Here is a 22,362-nt window from a genome sequence, read left to right on the forward strand (position 1 = left end):
TTTGATCTTTTTATAAAAACAATATTGAGAATATTTATTATCCCATTCTTACAATTTCTATCATTATCTTTTTATAATTAAACTTAAAATTAAAATATTAAATAAATAATTAAATAAACAATTTAAAATTAATAAAGAGTGTTTTATTATCTGTTCGATTTCTTTTGATGCATGTGAATCCTTTATTTATCAATCATTTGTAACTAAAAAATTATTAATATTTAAAAATTTATAGTAAAAAACTAACATATTAACTAAAGAAGTTCACTTTTATGGACATATCTATTCGTTAATTTTTTTCGATAATGCAAAAAAAAAACAAAACTCACGTTGACTGCTACTGCGTCGTATGATATTCTCCAGGAACGTGTTTTGAGGGGCTACTAGGCCCCTACGCCCCCCTGGCATCCTTTCTTTATTAAATGGTCCCAGATCCTGGTCGCTGCAATGGCTATCAGGATCTCAGCCGGCATATGCCGGCTACTATTGATTACAGCCACTTGCGATACATAACGAAAATCTTTTGTAGTTTTTCTCTCTTTCTCTCTCTCTCTGTCTGACTCTTTTCACTCGCTGTCACCAGTGATTCACATTAGATATATCTTTTGGTATACATGTAACAAAATGATGGTACACTTCACGCACTTGGAATCGTTTGCGATAACGCTCGAACGCGACGATTCACTATTGCGATTCATTAGATTGCTATCGTATGACGCGCGCGAACTACTTAGTGCCAGCACTTACCCGAGGAAAGTCTGGAATACCACGTTAAAACAATTTTAACGTGGTATTACGTGTAACAAGTGGCTTTCCGAAGCGAGCACTTAGTTTTTCAAAGGGATTTTACAATTTCACAGTAATAATTCCACAGCACTTTCGACAGAAAAAAACATCTGATAGTTTCTCATGATTACTTCCGACAAATCAATAAAAGCATTTTGTCGCTTATGGAATTTATAAGACAAGTTTTAAATCAGTTTTGACGTTTTGCTTCGGCGTTGAAGATTATGATGGTTGTCCACGATTTCTAGACCAATTTTCGACGAATAAAACAACGAAAAATGGAGAAGCCTGCAAATTTCTTGGAAGGCTTTTCTTGTCGTGGATTCTCGTGCTGTTTACTAGCCCATTAGGCGATCAAAAAGGAGGTTCAAAAAGACTTCCGCCGATGATTCTTTGATAAATAATGGCGAGGATGAGAACGACGACTTCTTTCGTCACCTGAACGATGTCCTTCTTTCTGACGTCATTACGGCACCTCGGAATGGAGCAGCTACATGAATCAACGATTTCCTTGGCGAGGAAAAAGACGAATGGATCGTTTCATAAAAATCGATCGCCTCGACAATGACCGGCTGGAAAAACTGATTTACCAATACGCTCAATTTGCGCCAAACAATTGACACGTGTTTAACACGTGTAATTATTCGTTCATTTAATAATCGATGGAAGGCAAAGATCAGTCGAGCAATTATTGAGAATCTTTTTTTTAGATCAACGATTCTTTCGAGCCAGTTTATTCCGCTATTCTTTCGCTGGATCGATTTTACAAATTGGATTAATGATCCAACCGGGAGGACGACAATGCTCGAGAGGATTAGTATTGACCTAAAGGACAGCTCAACACCTGGCGTATTGCTAATCGATGATCCACCTGGCCTTTCGAGGACCCTCGAGTGCGCTTCAAACTCGCTTATCGATTTGCACGTTCGGTGCTCATTTGGAATTCCAGTCGCACGTGTCTCACCGCGCACGCTCGATTCGGCGAATTCGTTTATCGATTTTCTTGACCTCACCTCGTCGAAGACATCGGTCGTGGTTGTCGACCACGATGATCTATCGATCGGTCCAGCAGCCAGTACTTCCCAAATGCGATCGTGCAATTCGTTGAATACGTACGGAATAAGTATCGACTGGAAAAGCCTGATAATCGAGCCGTCGCGGGGGAGGAGGAGGAGGAGGAGGAGGAGGAGGAAGAGGTGGACGAGGGGGGGAAGGAGGAGGAGAAGGATAAGGAGGAGAAGGAGGAGGAAGAGGAGAAGGTAGAGGTGGACGATCGATCGAAGTGTGGCACCGATCGATCCACCTGACCGTCGTTCCTCGAGGATGATTGCGTATGTTGTCGGTGATCGCAATGAGTGCAACGGTCTCGCCCTCTTCTTAATAGCGTGCCCAAAGCATCGATGGACGAGAGTCTTCGACGATGCTCCCGGAAGTATCGTCGGACGATGGCGGACGATACACGACCGATGACCCATCTAACCGCAATCCTTCCAAGTGATCGCTCTCGCGGCAACGGATTCGCGACGACGACGACGATGATGTTGATGACAACGACGACGACGACGACGACAGGTGACGTGACGACTGCGCCGTTGTACCCGTGACGTCGTTCTCCACATCCTCGGTGTCCTCCTCAGCGTCCGTGCAGGCGGTATCCGCGGAGGAGGACATCCCTCCGTAGAGATTGGCTGAATGTGAGACGTTAACTGTCAACAGTCACATCATCGTCTTGAGTGGATGTGCTATCTCACGATGAGAAGCACTTTGCGATGTCAGCAACTCGATCACGTGAGGCTTCGTTTTTGACAAGTCTTGGCGTAATTCAGGATGATTCTTTGCATTCGATCCCGTGTTTACAGATAGGTCTTTTCCTGACGATTGGTGATCAAACGATGATAATTGAAATTGTCCAAATGATAGCAATGAAAGGCTGTAACAGAAAAGAAAAATTGTTCATGTAGATATGAAAAAGGATAATTTCACGATTTAACATATAAGTTTTCAACAATAAAATTGTCACAAGATATTAACAAATATTATTTATTGGTATAAATAGATATTACGTGATATACAGAAAAATAATACATGTGTAAATATATATAGACTACTAAGATCATATATAACTAGTTTCATCATTTAGCATTTGATTTTCCGATTCTTTGAATCAAGCGTTTTACTTGAAGGAAATTTGATTCGCGAAAATCGGCTTCATCTAATTTGTGATTGTCAAGACTACTATAACTTTCTCGCGCTGAAAGCAATGTAGCAATCGCATTTGAACTTTTAATGTTATTCGAAAACTTTTCGATTCGGTATTTTCATCGTTCGTGTGCAAGCGCATCGCTGCTACGTCATTTGTTCTAAAAATTAAGTTGCCATAAAATCAGTTATTAATTCGGAAAAGATATTTATAAACACATTTCCATTATCTTAATATAGAGAACAGGGAAACTCTATTTCTACTATAAATATATTCAGAGCGGGCGTAGTCGATTTTAGAAAGGACATTAAGAGTATTATATGGCACTTGTTCGCTATACTGTGGTCCTTATACAATTTTGTTGTTAAATTAGATGTTTCTAATTAGAGTCTTGTATATACATTTATAAAAATTCTATTAGTATTATTAATAACAAGAAATGTTTTACAAAATTTTTTGATGGATTATACTAGCATTTTTTGTGTGTATTGTATATTTTCAAACTTTTGATGAGTTCAAATCAAAATGACGTTTACCATTTTTTTCACATAAAGCGATGTTAATTATGCAAATTTCTTTGATCATGCTGCAGTTTTTATCACAACTTTTCGATTAGCATTAACTACACGTGTACTCAATCTATGAATATTATGTTAAACAATATTTAGAGCTGACTGATCTCTATATGTAACTACATAAAATATATACATCAAATATAGAGACGCACAATTATGGACATGGCGGTTAAAAAGCGGCAAAGGGGAACGCTCGATATAGACTCGCGATTCGATTGAACTCTATCGTGATATCATTTTAATGGCTTGGAAACGTCATGATAAGTCCACCACGTAATTTATTAGTCATATTTTCTCTCTAATTACCTTGAAATAAAAGATAAAACTGGTAAAAAACGACATCCCAACGTTGGTATCAACTTTCAAGAAATATTCTTGTGAGCATAATTGAGGATATAACATGCACGGGATAATGCAATAAGATTCCCTGAAACTTTAAATGTATTGGACATCGTATCAAACTATAACCGCAATTATTATTGTTGCAAGACAGCTTCGATTACTTCCTTTCGCGCTTATATTCTCATTCCTCTATCTTTAATTTCAAATCGATTGCAGCGAAATGACTGTACACCTATCTACCTACCTACCTACTGCTACTTGAACCGTTCTAATAATTTCGCAATGTGCTTTACCACTATTACATAAAGTGGATTTAAACTGTTTATAGACATTTAAATGATAACAATCTCTATAGACAGTTATAGATGACAATATTGGATTTAATCCTCTTGACTTCTTACACTTTCTATAACATCTTTATAAATCTTCTGCATGCATATCTTTTTTAAGGTAAATGCGTGTATAATATCTAAATATTATAACAATTATATGATATCAATTTATGTTTCCAGTTCATATAAATATATGTACCTATATGAGGTATACATATATCTATATATGCTTTAATAACAAGCAAATCAGGGTGATTACACTCAAAGTTTGCAAAGAGCAAAACTTGATTCGATGCAAGACACAAAGTTAGCGTTTACCGCTTGATATTCATGATAAGCGACATCCCGACATTCATTAACTTACGAGTACTCGCTGTCGGGAAAATCGACGCAGAAATTTCGAAGGTAGCTACGAGAGTATCTCTAAAAGATAATTCTTAACAGTCAAATAACAAAATTAAAGAAAACAAATTTAGTGATTTTTCTTAAATGTTGTGGAGAATGCCAAGTACAAAATAAAAAGATACAAATTATATTATTCATTAAAAATAATTAATTATAAAATAAAAAATAAATTTATGTAATTAAATAAACGATGTAAAATAACAAGTATAGTATAATATTTTGAGATGCGCGGTTTGAAATACAGATTTTATAAATACATACAATTTAATTTTATTTATTAATAAATATATTTAAACATATGTATTTGCTTAATTATTATACTCGTAATTTACAAAAACTTTATATGTATTGATGCAGATTAATAGAAGGCTATTAATTATTTAATGTGTACATCAATTTTACTTAGAAAATTTATGGTAATAGAACGAATGTTATACTATTTATAAAAGCAATGCATTGGAAGCTTTTAAAGCAGCGCTTTTCAACTTAGGTGGCACTTAAAGTGTATTTCTAAAATAAAGTGATGATTATGATGTAAACATAATTTAGAAAGGCAATATTATTATTGTGTGTGTGTGTGTGTGTGTGTGAAGTGTCAAAAAAACGCAAACAGAAACCAGTTGCAAGAATAGGTTGCAAGTAGGGAGGGTATATAGATAATGTGTATGTGCGTGTTAGAGAAGGGTTAGAATAAGAGTTAAGTTAGTTATAAGTTGGATTAAACAGTGACAAGGTAATAGTAAGTGATGAAGTTGTGTTATAGATATGTGAAACATGTAACATTCTATAACCCTGAAGGGATCAGAAATATATAAGAATAAAGTAATAAATAAGTAATTAACTATTCTTTTGTCGACAATAAAACGATGTGAATACTTAAAATGCAAACTTATGCTGTAATTATAAGTTTAGAAATCTATTTCATTTTTATACACATACATCTCTCCTCTCTCTCTCTTTCTCTCTTTCTCTGTTACATACAAATTTTCTACGTGGAATTATTATCTGTTTACATATTTGCATCTTCATAAATCATTACGGAGTAGGAGAATGAAAATAAACAATCCAATTGAATAATTTATCTGGGAAAGATTTTTTTCGATATGTCATCAAGAGTTTCGATTGAAGAAACAATTCTCGTGGCAAATATTTATAAATGGTAAGATCAAAAAAAATAATCAAGATTATTTTTTATAAAATTTCAACGATTGTCGCATTTTTTTCCACAAACACTATTCAAAGTGTTGAAGAGAAGGGGTCCAAGTGCTACTTGACGAATTAAATAGAATTATACTTCCTTCTCGCTGTAAAATACAAGCGTGCGCCTATAATATGATAAAAATATAGTGCTATTTTAATCAGAAATGATTAAAGACATGTAAACGTAATCAATGTTAGTAAAAAATAAATGTAAATGTAAATTTAAATCCATAATAATTTACATACTGATATTTTTAGTTTCTATATGAAAGGCTCAGCTTGTATTTTTTTTTAATTACAAAAATGAACGAAAACAAAATGTTGACTCTTCGAAATCTCGACATCGCTTGATATCATCATCGGTGTCCTCGCTGTTATGTGACATTTCCAATTTGTCCCAGTTTAGACACACAGGATAAATGCACTTATGCCTTGCGTGCAGGCAAATGTTACCAATATTAGAAAAGAGAGGCCGAGTTCGTCCGGATTTACAAGAATTCCAATATCGCCCGAAGGTCAGCCTAAAGTGGAAAAGTAGTTTGCACACGATCGATTAACTTAGTTTCGCGTTAAAAAAAAAAACTTGAAAGACGCATTGACTAATCAAGATGTCTATATTGTATTGGATAATAATAAAATAAAAATATTCTTTTATGGTATATACTTTTTTATAGTACGTTTAAACTTAGTTCTATGATAAGTGTCATTTAAATCATTAAGAGAAATTTTTGTTTTGATATTTATGTATTTTTTAAATTTCCAAACCCATAGCAATACTTGTGGATTTATTTTAAATTGTATTGCATCTTGAATCATTATTTTATCTTAACATTAATCGATAATAAACATAATAGCAGTACTTTAGAATTTCTAAATTTTAATATAGAGTTGAATAAAATAACAAACTAATATATAAATATGTACAAAATTTTAAGATTTAATTTTAATTTTAAAGTTCTCACTTGTATGTTTTAATATCATTCATTTGACTATATTTATCCGTACTATCTATTACATTATATATTTAATTATCATAAGTATCTAATTTTAAGATTCAGTATCAACTAGTTAATAATACTAATAAAGAATGTGTAGTTTAATGCAAATATACTCATATAATTGTAAGACTGTATTAAAGCATCTTAAGAAAACGTAAGTTATATATAGTAAGTTATATATGTATAAAATGTTCATCGTCACTGAGACATTTTTGGCATTGTACTACACTTTACTATTCTTTTTCATCTTCTCTGGAGATCGATCGATCCGCACTATACTTTTTTTAGTTCGTGGTCCACATCAGCGTCTACGAAACCGCAGAATGACCCCGTTGAGACGAGCCGCGATCATTAAATGGGAACGGTTCCACACCAAGCTTTGCAGTAAAGTACAATGTAAAAAATTCAGCGAATATCAGTAAATTTAAAAAATAGCAATCTTTCTTTATATTATGTATTGTTAAATATAAAAATGTATTTGCACAATTCTACGTAACTGTTCTCTTAAAAACGGTATATAATTTCTTAATCGTTTTTAGTGAAATAAGAATTGAGTAAATACAAAATACGAAATGTTAAATTAATCAGTTTTGTTAGGTTTGTTATGTAGTTAATTTGGAATACGTTTTTATTCTTTATTTTACAATTATATTGTATCGTCAATTCACACATATGCTCATAAACTATGGGATATTAAAAAGGAATTAATGGAATGTGTGGACAAGTGGACGAACATATATATATAAAACAATTGTTCAATGTTTCGATATAATTAAACATCTTAATTAATTAAAAAACGATCTTTTACTGATAGCTAATCTGTGACAATTGACTATAAATACAGCAAAACGAAAAAGAAAAACTGCTTTCACAGATTATTAATTGTGCTATTAATACTCACAAACATTGAAAGTTATTTCTTACTTCATTCTGTAACGAGATACTGAATCGGTCCGTACGTTGCAAACAGGATCGATAATTGAGAAGTTACATCGACCTATAGCAAATAGCACGGCTGCAACTTGACATGAAATTGATCGCGGATGACAGTAGCATGCCTTTTAGATGCAGCTCATTTACCTTTCAGTTCTTCTCGCTTTTTTACATAAAAGGGATAATCCTTCATTCACTTCGTCGACAAGGTTTGATTTATCATTTACCGTTAGCATTACTTTAGCCAAAATATTCTGCTAATATGCTTAAGGAAGTGGCCTCTTATTTCAAGGGAGCATATATCGATCGACCTACACGAAGATACCGCCATCTCTTCCCGTTCAACTTGCCACCAACTACCAAGAAAAATTTGTTCCATGCTCGAATAATGCTCGGTGAAGTCGCCTGTTGACATTCTACGATCTCTTAAGGGAGGAGATACATTTAGGAACCTAAAAACACGCTAATTTTTTAGATTTTTTTTTAAATAACAAGGAGTAGACCAATAATTTTTTAATTAATATAATCAAATATATTGTCCTTGAGATACAATTATCAATGTTTGTTATTAAAAAGTATTACAAAATGGTAGAGATACAGCACGCTCTTGTTAGACGGATTCAGCGCGACTTTCCAAACTGCATGCATTCTAGCGCCTGTTCCCCTTATATAAAATAAACAATCTAGGAAATTTTGTTACTTTACGAGTCTAGTTATGGAATAAACCTACGAAGTAAAAATAAATAAATTTTGTGAAAATGGCATCACTTTGAATGAAAAAGTTGTTTTTTATTATTACAACTCCTTGTTATTAAAAAAATTCCCAATCAGCGTTTTTTCAGGCTTTTAAATGTATCTCCCCGCTGGGAGTTCCACTGCTAAATCAAAATAAACAGATTTTCATGAAACTTTAGAGAAGTCCAAATTGGTGATATAAATTGACTGCCAAAATTTTAGAAAGCTGAACTAGCTAGTTATTTAGATATTAAATATTTTATTTACATGAGCTCTTATGGAAATCGATGAATTTTCATAATTTTTTGGTTTTTATCGTTGTATTAAATGTAGAAGTAATGAAAAGATGTTAATAAAACTTTACAACGATACATCTTGGCTGTCCAGAAAAGTACTGTTAAATTTTTGAAAATTTATGCACTTGCTCGTTTGAGTGAAATAATTGATAGGATAAAAAAAGTTCACAATAATCGAAGCAATACAGCACGTAAGTGTGATAAATGTGTGCTAGTAGTATAACATGAATTTCAAATTGTTGTAGTTAGTTATTTAAGGATGATATAATAGTAAAGAATGTTTATTCTCAATTAAAAAAAAAATTATTTCAGCAATGAAGGTAGTACTTTATAGGCAAATTTTTCTGATATTCATTATTATTAACTTTAAATCACATACAGCAAAAAAAAGAAGGCAACAAAATAGTTATTTGAGAATTTTTTTAAATTTAAGCCCCTGTGTTACTTGTCGTGCCGGGCCTGAGCAGAGGAACTCTTTTAAACTGCATAAGCAATAAGAAATTTGAGATTATATGTTTAATTTTTAAAGAATGTATTTTAGTGATCATTGGTTAAAATAAAATTGCTAAATGTACGATATTTACGTAATTTTTTATCAAAAGTTTTTATAATGATATATAAAAAGATGTAATATTTCGTCAAAAAATTTCAAGAAGCACGTATTATTATATAAACATTCTGTGTTCGGACTTTATCTTTTACCGATACACTTTGTAAGTTAACTCACCAAGACATCGCGTTTAAGCAGAAACTTTCAACAAAGCGTTTCGGTCGATCGCCCATATTAGAGACTCTCGAGACTATTCTGAGACTAGACGGCTAAAAGATTATAGGAATGGAATATATTTTGCTTTTTTGCTAGTTGCGCAAGAGAAGATGCTTTCACTCCAGCATTCTACCTTTCGCAATGTCAGTGCGTTTCACGCAGTTTTCACAAGAATGATACTGCAAAGTTCTTCAAAGTTTGGTTTAGTTTTTCGATATTTTGTTATACTCAACATAAAGTGTTCAATGCAACATTTCCTAATTTTGTCAATATAATAAAACATAAAAGTGGACAACAAAATATTTAATATTAAAAACAAAATTACTATAATTCTCAACACTGGAAATACTAAAAGTCTTTTTAGTATTTCCAGTGTTAAAAGGTATTATTGATGTTCTTTACTTCCTAAAAAGACTGAGCAAAAATTATTATTAGGGGAGACTGAGGCTAATTCGATCACTGGGTAAATCCTTTTTATTATCTCAAAAAGGCAATCATATATGGAAAAAAAGGAAAATGTAGTTAGAGGCATTGTTATTTAATATTATTTTGGTGACATACAATCAATGAGTTTGGTTTTGAAATATTTGAGCTATAGTCAATATATCATTTTTGTGGTCTCTGATTTTATTTTTTCCCTTTACAGAAATTCAGTTAAAGTTATTAATGTAGACCTGGAGTTCAAAGCTAAGTGTTTTTTATTAATGGTATACAATAAGGTTTCCTAGAGAAGAAGAAAATTTATTGCATCTTTATTATTAAAAGTTAAGATAAATCTTTAAAGTAAGAAACATCGATCGGGGCAAATACGACCTCAAAAAACTGGGGTAAAATCGACCTTCCTTATTTTGCGTTTTTTGCATTTTTTGATGTACAGGAAGTATTTTTTTATTTAAAATAAAGGTTTTTGTAGTTGATTCTTATTACGCGACGAAATATGACTACAGCTGTTGATTACCGTGAAAAAGATGATACAGATAAAAAATAATTTTTTGTTTTGTATTCTTCTACATTTCAACAATTATATCCTTGAAAAATTATTGTTTTACATTTTTATTTTTTGTATTTGTTAGATAAATCTATTAAATTTCTTAATATTTTTGTTAATCTCTTCTATTTTGTTAACTGTACTGGAATTTAAAAGTTCGAATAAAGATTAAGTTTTGTACCACAAATAAGCCCGATTCTCATTTCATGTAAAAAAAACTCTAAAATAACGAAATAATTTAAAAAGAACTGTGCTACTATTGGACAAACAACTCCGCCCCCTCCCCTCATCCCCACTCCTACCACAAGGGGTATATAAGAACGGTTACAATCCAAGAGAGCTCAGTATCGGACTCTAACCCTGATGATGCAAACTGCAATGTTTACGAAACGTCGGCGCAACGCTGTACCAGAATGCGGCATGTATCCGGAAACCCTTTCTATTGGAAGCAATTTAAAAAGAAATTTAGAATTAAATAATCAAAAATAATGGGAGGGGGAGTTGGGTTTACCCCAACCAGAGAGAGAGGTCGGATTTACTTCGGGCGGTTGGATTTACTCAGGGTTTTGAAGAGATCAGTATTTTCATTATATCTCAGAACTAATTATATCTCAGAACTATTACTGTCAATTATTTTATAAAAAATTGCGCCGGGCAATAAGCTATCCAATGGTACTTTATTTATTGCAATCTATTTTATTTTAAACAAGATATGAACTAAAAAACTTAGAGAGGCCCGGTCTTCCCTATATACAGATGTATATTAAATATTAAGTACATTAATTAATTTAATTTGGAGTCTTTATATCTTATAATCTTATTTTTAAATTAATAATTTTCTTTTTTGCGGTTTGTAAGTATATAAAATTTCTACATTTTTAAAAAACTTGGTAGATATAACAAAAAAAAAACATGAATACAATAAAGCAACATTTACAGCACAGCATTTTCCACATTTTGTTAAAAAAATACTGTCGGAAGCTAATAAATGATTTGCTCTGTTCTAGACAAAAGTGCTGATGATTCACAAAACTTACAAAAAGTGATATCAGAAATGAAGATTTCGGAGTGAAGATAATTTTTACAGTGTGACGAAAAACGTCATCTACACGGAGAGAATTTTCTCTTAAAAATTACCCTGAAAATCGTGGTAATTGTGACAACGTAAACCTTAAAGAATTTTACCATACTTTTAATAAAATTTACTAAAATTTACTAAAATTTTAATAAAATTTGGCAAAGTTTTAGTAAAATTTGTTAGAAGTATAGTAAAATTTACAAAATTTTGCCAAATTTTATTAAAATTTTAGTAAATTTTGTCAAAAGTATAGTAAAATTCTTCAAGGTTTACGTTGTCCTTTAATTACCACAATTTTCAGGATAATTTTTAAGAGAAAATTCTTTCCGTGTACACTTTAGTTGAGAAATTTTCTTTCATGTGGATTCTTTTTCTTCTCAAACTTAGCTTCTTCAGTTTAACATCTCACCAATCGTCCCTACATCACCTAATACACATTTTACATACAAGATAGTAGAAGAGATCTTGAAAATTTTATTGATTTAAAATAATTTTTACGCAGGTATTCGTCACTGTTCAATAAATGAAACAAAATCATAAGGAACATTAGAAATTATTTTAAACATTAAATCTTTATTTAATTTTTGTAAATAATTTTGAATTTTAGAAAAAAGGCCCTATAAAGTTAGTCCTCCTCCCTCACTATATATGTATGTATACAGATATATATATGGATGATCTTTTCCATTTCGATTCTGTTTCAAATTTGGACATGTAGAAAAAACTTTTTGAATCATATAATTGTACAATCATATACTTGTAAATATTAAAAGAATATATCAGAATTTTTTCAGATTATTTTAGAGACAAAAAACTGGAAACACCAATGATATACCAAGATTTCTTACTTTCGCGAAAAAGTACATAGAAGCAATTAAAAGAAAAATCAGTACACGGAACACCAGCAATGTATCAAGCACGGCCACTTTTCTCAATCAGCTTTAGCCGAATACTGAATGGAGACTGGACACTTCGTGTAGTGGATACGAGCAGGTTATCATGCTGGCCTCTTCACCAAACTACACTCTTGTCCCCCAAAAAGCGGTACACTCAAAATGTAAGAAAAATTAGGTCATATTCAAATCTTTGTATTTTCGCGAAAAATGATCGTGGAAATACAAACTAAAAAGCATTTGAAAGCTTAAACTCTCTAGTTTTTTAATCTTTTAATTAAAAACCTTGAGTTTTGCAACATGACCACTTTTTCTTAAGATAAAGCACAAAAAAATGTTAAAAAATTTGCATCAATTTAAACGTGTCCATAGACTAAAATAAATTTTTTTGACTTAATCTGATAAAAGATTTTTATAAATAAAACCTTTTTCTTTAATTTTCTTTTCTAATTTTTTTTACGACCATTTTTGACTAAGTTATGAACGATCAAAGAAAAAACGGCATTTGAAATCTCGTGATATGCTTTGGTAATGCTAATGTCGGCGGTATAATAAAGATTCCATGATTAATTATAAAATGCCACGTTTTAGGAATAAAAATTCTGCAACTTTTTACTTTGTACACTCAAGATGATTTTTCCTTTATCACTCACATTTTGGTCAATAATCGCCGCACAGAAAAAATTGTGCAAGTAGAAACTTGCACATTGCTTTCTCATAGCTTTTAAGTGTGAAATTAAAGGACTCCGCATCACACTAAGGGAGAAAAAATCTTTCTGCGGATTTGGCTAATTTTTGGATATGTTGTAGTTCTCGTCATTCTGAACAAATGTCTCAAAGCACAACTCGATCCTATGAGCCGTTTCTGCTCTACAAGCCTTGGAAGGTCCAGATTTGACATGTAAAAGCATAAGCTTTTCGATTCGATATATGTGACCCCTTGGTCTAGTGTGTGCGCGTGTGTGTGTGTGTGTGTGTGTGTGTGTGTGTGTATGTATGTATGTGTGTGTGAAAAGGGGGGGGGGGGTGTTAATTAATATTACAAGTTATTATTCATTAATGAGTATTAGATCGTTTAGATTTTGCTTATCTCTGCTGTAATACTTGAACACACACACACACACACACACACACACACACACACACACACACACACACACACACACACACACACACACACACACACACACACACACACCGACAATTTTAAAAATTGCGTTTTTACGACGTTTAAGAACATTCTGAACACATTGGCAAAAAGAACTAAAAAAATTTTTTATACGAAAACAAAGCTTCCTCTATAAGGAAGCAAAAAGACATATTTCAAATCCTATAAAGACATACGGAAAAAATATTCTAAGCCTTAAATAATTTCAGGATATTTTTAACTTAAAGAAAATGTGGACACCTTTAAAGTCTTACAATTATTTTAAAAGTAGCTCCAAATCTTCAAAATAAAGGAAAATATATTATTTTTACAGTTAGTTTTAGGATGGTTTTTAAACAACAAAATATTTTTTTATTAAAGAAGTAGATAAATAAAGCATCTCAAAGTAGAAGTTTTTAGCTTTTCGAATCTGTCATCGTAATTTATGTGCGACTATTTTTAACCAAGTTACGAGCGTTTTAATTTAAAGTACCATTTTTTCTTTGATCGTTTATAACTCAGTCAAAAATGGTCGTAGAAAAAATTGAAAAAAAGCAAATTAAAGAAAAAGTTCAATTTACAAAAATTTCTTATCAGATTAAAGTAAAAAAATTTTTTTCAGTCTATAGACACGTTCAAATTTGATGCAAATTTTTTAACATTTTTCTTTTGTGCTTTGTCTTAAGAAAAAGTGGTCATGTTGCAAAACTCAAAATTTTCAATCAAAAGATTCAAAAACTCAAAAATTTAATCTTTTGAGTGTCAGTGGGAAGTATTCTTCCCATCTTTTTATCGATTTTCTCAATAGTTAACCTTTTTTACATATCTTGATGCGGTTTTTTATTTTTTCAAGTGGGTAAGGGTTTAATATTAATATTTTGAGTTAGTATTCCTTAGTAGGAATAAATGTTCATTATTTTTATTGTTATAAATAAATAAGTTGAAAAACGCCAATTTACGTGAAATAATTCAGTTATGAAAAAAAAACCTTATAAATATATTTTTAAAATGAATTTTATGTTTTTTGGATCGTAGAATTCAAATTCGGAGTCAAATTTTTAAAATTCAAGATGGCAGATTTAATATAATTTAAAAGTTTATTGAATTTACGTGAGGATCTGTAATAAGGGGTTTTCGGATTATGCTGATTCTAAAGTAAGATTTAGGATGGCGAATTCAACATGGCGGAGAAAACATCGTAATTTTATTATATTTTAATAAAAATACGATAGGCGGTTTTGGATAAATAATCATATTAGATCCGCCATTTTAAATTTTTAAAATCTGACTTCGGATTCGTAATCAGCGATCTCGAAAACCTTTTAGTACAGATTTTTAAATTAAATAAGTTTTTAAATTTTCGACCGCCATATTGAATCCGCTAGCTTGAATTTTGAAAATTTAACTTCAGATTCATAATCAGCGACTCCAAAAACCTCTAGATACAACATTGAGAAAAGAAGTGGGTCTCAAACAATAATATATGCGCCAAGGGGTTAAGCTTTCAAATGCTTTTTAATTTGTATTTCCACGGCCATTTTTCGTAAAGATACAAAGATTTAAATATGACCTAAATTTTTCTTACATTTTGAGCGTATTGCTTTTTTGGGAACCGAATGTATTTTACCAGAAAACATCGTAAAAGTTGAAACATCTCGATAACCTCAACCATGATAAAGGCTACCACATAAACATTAAAAGAAATTGCGTGCAATATATTAGTAGGTTAGTAACAGATTTCCTTAAGGGGATGCTAAACTGCTCGTCAAACTTGATCGAGGTCGATAATGTAGAGTCATTTAGGCATGTCATTAACAAAATTTTGTATGTATTTCTTTTATAGATTAAGAAATTTTCCAGAATTAAAGTTTATGTATTCCGCACATTGTTATCGTCTATACTTTAATTGTGGAGAAGGATTTTGGAACAAATTGTACAATTCTGTCAATAAAACAGATAGGAAACCCCCCTCCTTAAACACGGAAAACTTTTTTTCTAAGGTTCCTAGGCTTATTATTCTAAAAGCATAGTATTGTTCTTTGCTGAAATGCCAAGTGCGCCTCATGCTTATTTTATATGTACAAAGTCTAAAACTTTTATACGCAGCAAATGTTTTTACGAGTCGATTACAGAAGTCGATAACAAAACTATAATTTTCTAACTTTCTTTTGTTTTTCGTATGAAATTGATCGCAGCGCACCGTGTTACTATCTATACTTTAATTTTGGAGAAGGATTTTCAATTCCATGCAATCAATAAAAAGATTTCGGTGTCCGAAAAATTAGTGATAAAACAGAGCAGTTTAGCATCTCCTTAAGGGGATGCTAAAGTTGTCCTGTTTTACTGATAATTTTATTTCTCATTAATCTTTTTTTGCATTTACAGAATTAAAAATCCTTCTCCAGAATTAAAGTATAGATAATAACAAAGCCGGGCCGAAACGATTTTGTGAGAAAAACGACAAAAAATTTTAAAATTGTCGGCTTCTGCCGTCGACTCGTAACAAAATGTATCTGATGTAAAAATTTTAAACCTTGTAGGCACAATCAAGCCTGGGTCCAAGTGGAGCAAACATTTAGGAACAATACTACACTTTCAGATTGAGCGTAGGCGTTTTAATAAAAAAGTTTAATGAGTGTGAAAATTTCGTCTAAAAAGAGCAATCTGAATTTTTTTTAAATTTTTGGTATGAAATTTAATTCATAAGCTGATATGAATACATAAACTTTAATTTTGGAAAAGGATTTCCAAATCTATAAAAGAAATACATACAAAATTTTGTTAATAATGTGCACGAATGACTCTATATTATCGACCTCGATCAAGTTTGACTAGCAGTTTAGCATTTCCTTAAAAGTTGTCAGTAAATTGGCATTTGTTATTTCAGGAAATGTGCTTATAATTTACTAGTAGAGCTTGCTCACAAACAGCTTGCACTTGTTTTGACAGCAGATTAGTAACAGAAATTAAGTAGAATCTGCGCGGATAATTTAATGACAATTTGGCAGCAAAAAATCGAACAGAAATCACAAATCTTGCTCAATTACTGTTGTCATGACATAGTATAATCAGCAAGCTTTGTCACATTTTTCATGACAATTTATCGACATTTTTTTTATATTACAGACTCTGTGCATAATTTATAGCCTTTTGCTGATAATGATTAATAGCAGACACTGGTACGATCTGCTTTCGACAGACTTGGCTATTTAGGTCAGATAGTTAAACTAATTATAAGTAATAAAAAGCATAATAGTTTGTGGAATTCTTATTTTAAAATGTGATATAATTAATAATTAGCAATAATTATCTAATTGTTTATATTTTTCAATATTTATACATAAATGTGTGTGTATTTTACAAATACTTATATCTATCCCTAAATATTTGAAGTATTCGCATTTACTTTGTACGGATTAAGAAACTTATATTGAAACACGAATAATGTATTTTTGATATTTGTGTGGAAGTAAAACACACACAGTAGAATTCTTTTTGCATTAAAGTGTAATAAAGATAATCCTACTTTGCGTGAGAGAAAATGTTGGAATTAACATCTTTACAAAAACCAAAGCCGGAGGCATCGCTATATCTTCTCGATATTATTTAAAAACACGTTGCTTGAAAGTGCCGTTGGCGATATTACACCAAGCGAAATAACGTCGCTCATGTTTCGTGACGCGAGATATAGAGAAACAAGGAAGCACCGAAAAAGTCAAATTACAATTCCGATGTCCTTCGGAAAGAACGGAAAGATCCATGGCGTCGAGACTGCTGCCGGCGACTGCTGTCGTCGTCTTAACCTTCTACGTACAAAAACCCTTCTTATTCCGCATCTTGTACAGTGCAAGCTTGGCTTTGACATTTAAATATACGATGAATTATCAGCCGACCATCACGAAAATGCATGTGTTTTTAAGAAAGAAAAATATAAAATAAAATAATATAAAAATGTCATAAAGGATGGTTTAGTAGCAAAAATTGAGGAAGTAGATAAGAACGCGCCATTAAAGCTTAATTTATTTGTCAAAAAGAAAGAAATAATTTATTACAAATACAAATTATGTTTCGAAAAACGTATCACGTAGCATGATTATATATAAAAATCAGATTAGATTAAATTCATTTTTAGTAGATTTCATATAGAAAAAAAGCAATGACTATATAAATGTACGAATTTTTATTTCTTTAATATTCTAAGCAGATCGTGTTTTTAACAATAACGCTTTAATAATTTTATAGTAGTGTATTGACCTTTCTCTATTCGTTATACGCACAATGTTAATTCAACAGTCAGTTCGTTTTATCGCAAAGATTGATATGTAAGATATTTGTGTAAGATTACACATAGTTGTCACAGTAAAGACAAATAGCTTGTTGGATTAAGTTATACAGAGTCAAACCGAGAAAAGACAGTTAAAATATGAAATATAAAATATATTCTACAAATTCTAAAAATAAACTACTACATTCTTGGTTTTTTTATTTTCCTTTGTAATGCACTTGGCCTATTTTCAGACACGATCCGATATTTGAATGACATGACGTTCATGCAAAAAATTGCAGTTGCTGTGTAACCTACAGCCACTACGCTTTCGCGCTAAAAATTCGCGATCGTATATATACACTTCTCTATTTTCTCCACTCTTCTATACAATCCATAGCTTTAACCAATTTATATTTTAACTAAAAATTTTTAAAAATTCGTTCTTCACAATATTCGCATACAACTGAGAAAGTCCGTTAAAAAGAGTAAATCGAAATTAATTTAATTTATTATAATAATTATCTATTTATTTATTTTATTTATTCATTTATTCATCTAATCATCTACATATTTATTTAATTTTTATTCTTTTTAATTAATTTAATTTTTTTTGACTAATTTGTTAATCTATTTACTTATACAATTTTAATGGCTCAATTTCAGTTCTTATGGTAATTTACAATGACTACAAACGACTGCAAGAATGAGTGATAGGAGACTGTATAAAAAATAAAAATTTTGATGTAATTTCTTAGTTTAGTTATATGCTATTAATTATTGCTATACATTGAAATAATTCGCCTAATCTGAAATTTACTTGTTAATTTGTCAATAGAATTTAATGCATATTAAAAATAACAAATCACAAATTCCCGCAATTAAATCATCATAATTAATTTAATGTAATAACTGAGAATGTCATTATTACTCAATGGGTACATATGAAAAGAAAACAGGTCAATCGTAGCGATTGGTGAAGTGAAACAGAAATTGCAGTTATTCTGCTAGGTAGCGAGATGTATGTGTATGTGTGTGTATGTACATACATAGCGTCGATTTCTCTTGGGAAGCAAATAAATTCATAACGCTATCTATTTAGTGAAATATACAGAAAGTGACAAGACAGGCAGACAGAGAGAGAGAGAGAGAGAGAGAGAGAGAGAGAGAGAGAGAGAGAGAGAGAGAGAGAAAGGCTCACGAAAAAAGAACAACGAACGAAAAGACAACGCTCGAGCAATTGTCATATGGTAAATTCAACAATTAAAAAATTGTATAACTCGAAAAGAATGGGTACTGTTATTTCATATTATAATTAAAATAAATTACGTATACGTAAACACTAATCAAATCATTATTAAAATTGTAAAATACATTTTTGACTTTCTTATAAAATATACATTACAAACAATAATAAATTCTATTATTTATTATGTTAAAAAAATAAAAGAGTATCTAATATTCATATTTACGGACATTATTTTAAACCATTAGCAATTAAAAAAGTTCTGTGTAATTGATACTTGAAAAATATTCGAAAAAAATGTTTAAAAAGAAACTCACAGAAAGAATTGGAATCCAATCGGTATCTTTAGACTCACGCGACTCAAGAAAGAAATACTTCTTGGGAAAAGACTTTACAAATTCCTACACATATCACAGGATTTTACATACATCGTGTAAATTTCTACAGCAAAGTGTTATAAATAATATGGATATGAAACTTACAATGTAATTTAAGCAACAAAAACAATATATATAAATAACTGTGAATAAAATTGTAAAAATTAATCATATGACGTTACGCACGATATTTTTATAAAATTAATAAAATAACAGAACGTAATAAAAGTATATACCTCAAATTTAAGCCCATTAGATTTGCTATAAATTTACAATATACAAATATGTATAAAGAAAGAAATATTAAAAGATATTACAAAACGTCATCGAATTCATTCGGATTCGATGGCGTGAAAAAGAAGAAAATTGTTAAATTTCACAACTATGACATATAATATGTTACATGCGATATATTGACAAATTTATAAAATTGAATAGCGTGTAATGGATGGATAATAAAACACGAAAGATAAAATTGAAAATATTTCTTTGTATAAAAAAATATGATTGTAAAGGGCAAACAAAAACATCGAGCGGAAAAGCTTCCGAGGACTTTCCTAGCTTAATTGATCTCGAGAAACTGAATGAGAATCCAGGTAATTCTTTTATTTTGTTTTTTAATTAGTTAGAATGTTGAATCAAATTAATTCCACTTTTATCAGACTTTTGCACTTTTAAACATTTTGTAACAAATATAATTATAAATATAAATCGTTTACATATAGATTATTGCATTTATATAATCTGCAAATGTTATTCTATAATCTTTATCCAACATGTAAATTACATTAGCATTAAAGTAGTAATATTTAAAAAGTAGCACGTAGAGTAATTTCACATTTCGATATTATTATATTGAGGAACAGATAATGCGAGAAATAATTCGGCCATCATAAATCTTCACGGATTACTGATTTTATATAGATTTGATTAAATTAAAAATTTTTTAAATTTCTTATTTAGGAAGTTGAGAAGAAATCAGATGCTGCCTGTATATCTCACTTTTCTTTTATATTCCCATTCGAATGTGATTAAACAACTACATTTAATTCATACATTTTATTTCCCTTTCTCTAACTTGTCATGGTCGGTGTATAGAAAGGGAAACAATGGAATGATCAGAAATTGTATTAATGATATTAAAACGTGATGTACCCAATATGCCCTCCTAAGCTTTGGAGATTTTTCCAATTTTTTGATAAATACAAAATTGAAAAACAAGGGTCGGATTTAAAATAGGATACATTTCTGAAACTGAAAAAATATATAAAATATTTTCAATTATTTATATAAGTATAGTAAAGATTTTAAAAAAAGATAACACTTGGACCATGTCGATTACATATATACCCAATGTGGCCCATATTTTCCTCTTTTTCGTAAATATTTTTGAAAAAAATGCAAACTAACAGAATTAACACGTTTAATTAAGCATTTATTAACATACTTATGAAAAAATTACACATACAGCTATTCATTAAATAATGAAACTGTGTTTATTTACCACAAAAGTTATCTTAACTTTTACCTGTCAAAAGGCTTCAACTAATTAAAGAAAGACAAGAAATACTAATAAAAAATTAAACATTAAATAAAGAAACAGAATCTTAATTTTCTTGTATATTAATAAGATATATTATGTTTTTAGTAGTGTCCCTGGCCATAATGGTTTTACAATACAAAGAGCTTTCTTTCTTTAATTATAAGATGTTTTAATAAAAACCTAAAATAAATACAGTGTTAAAAAGCATAAATAAAAAGCTACAATAATATGAATTGTTAATATTTATAATTGTTACACATAAAGCAAAAACTTACCTCTAAAATTTTAGACTCAGAAAAACAGTAATTTGAATAAAGTGTGATTACAAGCCGTAGAAAAGAGATATTGAGCAGTTAACTAGCACAAATACATCATATCGACTTTCTGAGAGATATATTAGCGTTATCTGTGAAATTCATTGTATAACCATTTAAAAATGGGAGGTAAGCTAAATTGGGTATATGATCATATGATATGATTAGGTACAGGTACCTTACATTAACCCCGAATTTTTATAGACACATTCACGAAGTAGAAATACCATAGGTATACTTAGATTTTGGAGATCGCTGATTACGAATCTGATATCAGAATTTCAAAATTAAAAATGGCGGATCTAATATAGTGGATCAAAAATTTTTTATTTATTTAAATAAAATTTATAATACAGGGGTTTTCGAGGTCGCTGATTACACATCTGATATCAGAATTTTTTAATCAAAATGACGGATCTAACATGGCGAATCATAAAATTTTCAAATTTTTTACCTTTGTTCAAATTCGGTGTATAAAGGTTTCTTGGATTCCTGATTACAAATCTTATTTAAAAATTAAAAAATTAAAAATATTAAAATTAATAAGTGAAGACCTGATGTAAGATTTGTAGTTATCGTTCCAAATACCCCTAAATTAAATTTCATCCAATTAAACAAAATTTAAAAAATTTTGGTCCGCTATGTTGAATTCGCCGCTTTAAATTTTAAAATTTTGATGTCAGATTCGTAATCAGCGACTCCAAAAATCCCTAAATTACAACTGTCACATCAATATTACGTAATGTTCTAATATAAATTTTTGTAAAAATTCATGTAAAAAATTTTTTGTTAATTAATAAATAATTTAAACAATTTTATAAATAACTTCATAAAAATAACATGTGCCTTAGTGTTAATATAGATATTAATGAGATAAAATTTCAAAAAAAAACAAAACAGAAAACAATTCAGGTTTAAGTGTCCAAAGTAATTAAAAAAGTAAT

General features: G+C 30.4%; 1 protein-coding gene across 6 annotated transcripts in view; it reads right to left on the reverse strand.

Moving 5' to 3' along the window:
- The window catches only part of LOC105836810 (potassium voltage-gated channel protein eag), a 99,615-nt gene that overhangs the window by 74,702 nt on the left and 2,551 nt on the right, over positions 1-22,362 (reverse strand). For all 6 annotated transcript variants that reach the window (XM_028193596.2, XM_012681097.3, XM_028193599.2 and 3 more), the window contains exon 2: positions 330-2,716. In XM_028193596.2, the coding sequence (XP_028049397.1) occupies positions 330-408 (79 nt within the window). In that variant the 5' untranslated portion in view covers positions 409-2,716. The remainder of the gene's footprint in view (positions 1-329; positions 2,717-22,362) is intronic.

The sequence above is a fragment of the Monomorium pharaonis genome, chromosome 3, assembly GCF_013373865.1.
Source record: "Monomorium pharaonis isolate MP-MQ-018 chromosome 3, ASM1337386v2, whole genome shotgun sequence".
NCBI lineage: Eukaryota > Metazoa > Arthropoda > Insecta > Hymenoptera > Formicidae > Monomorium > Monomorium pharaonis.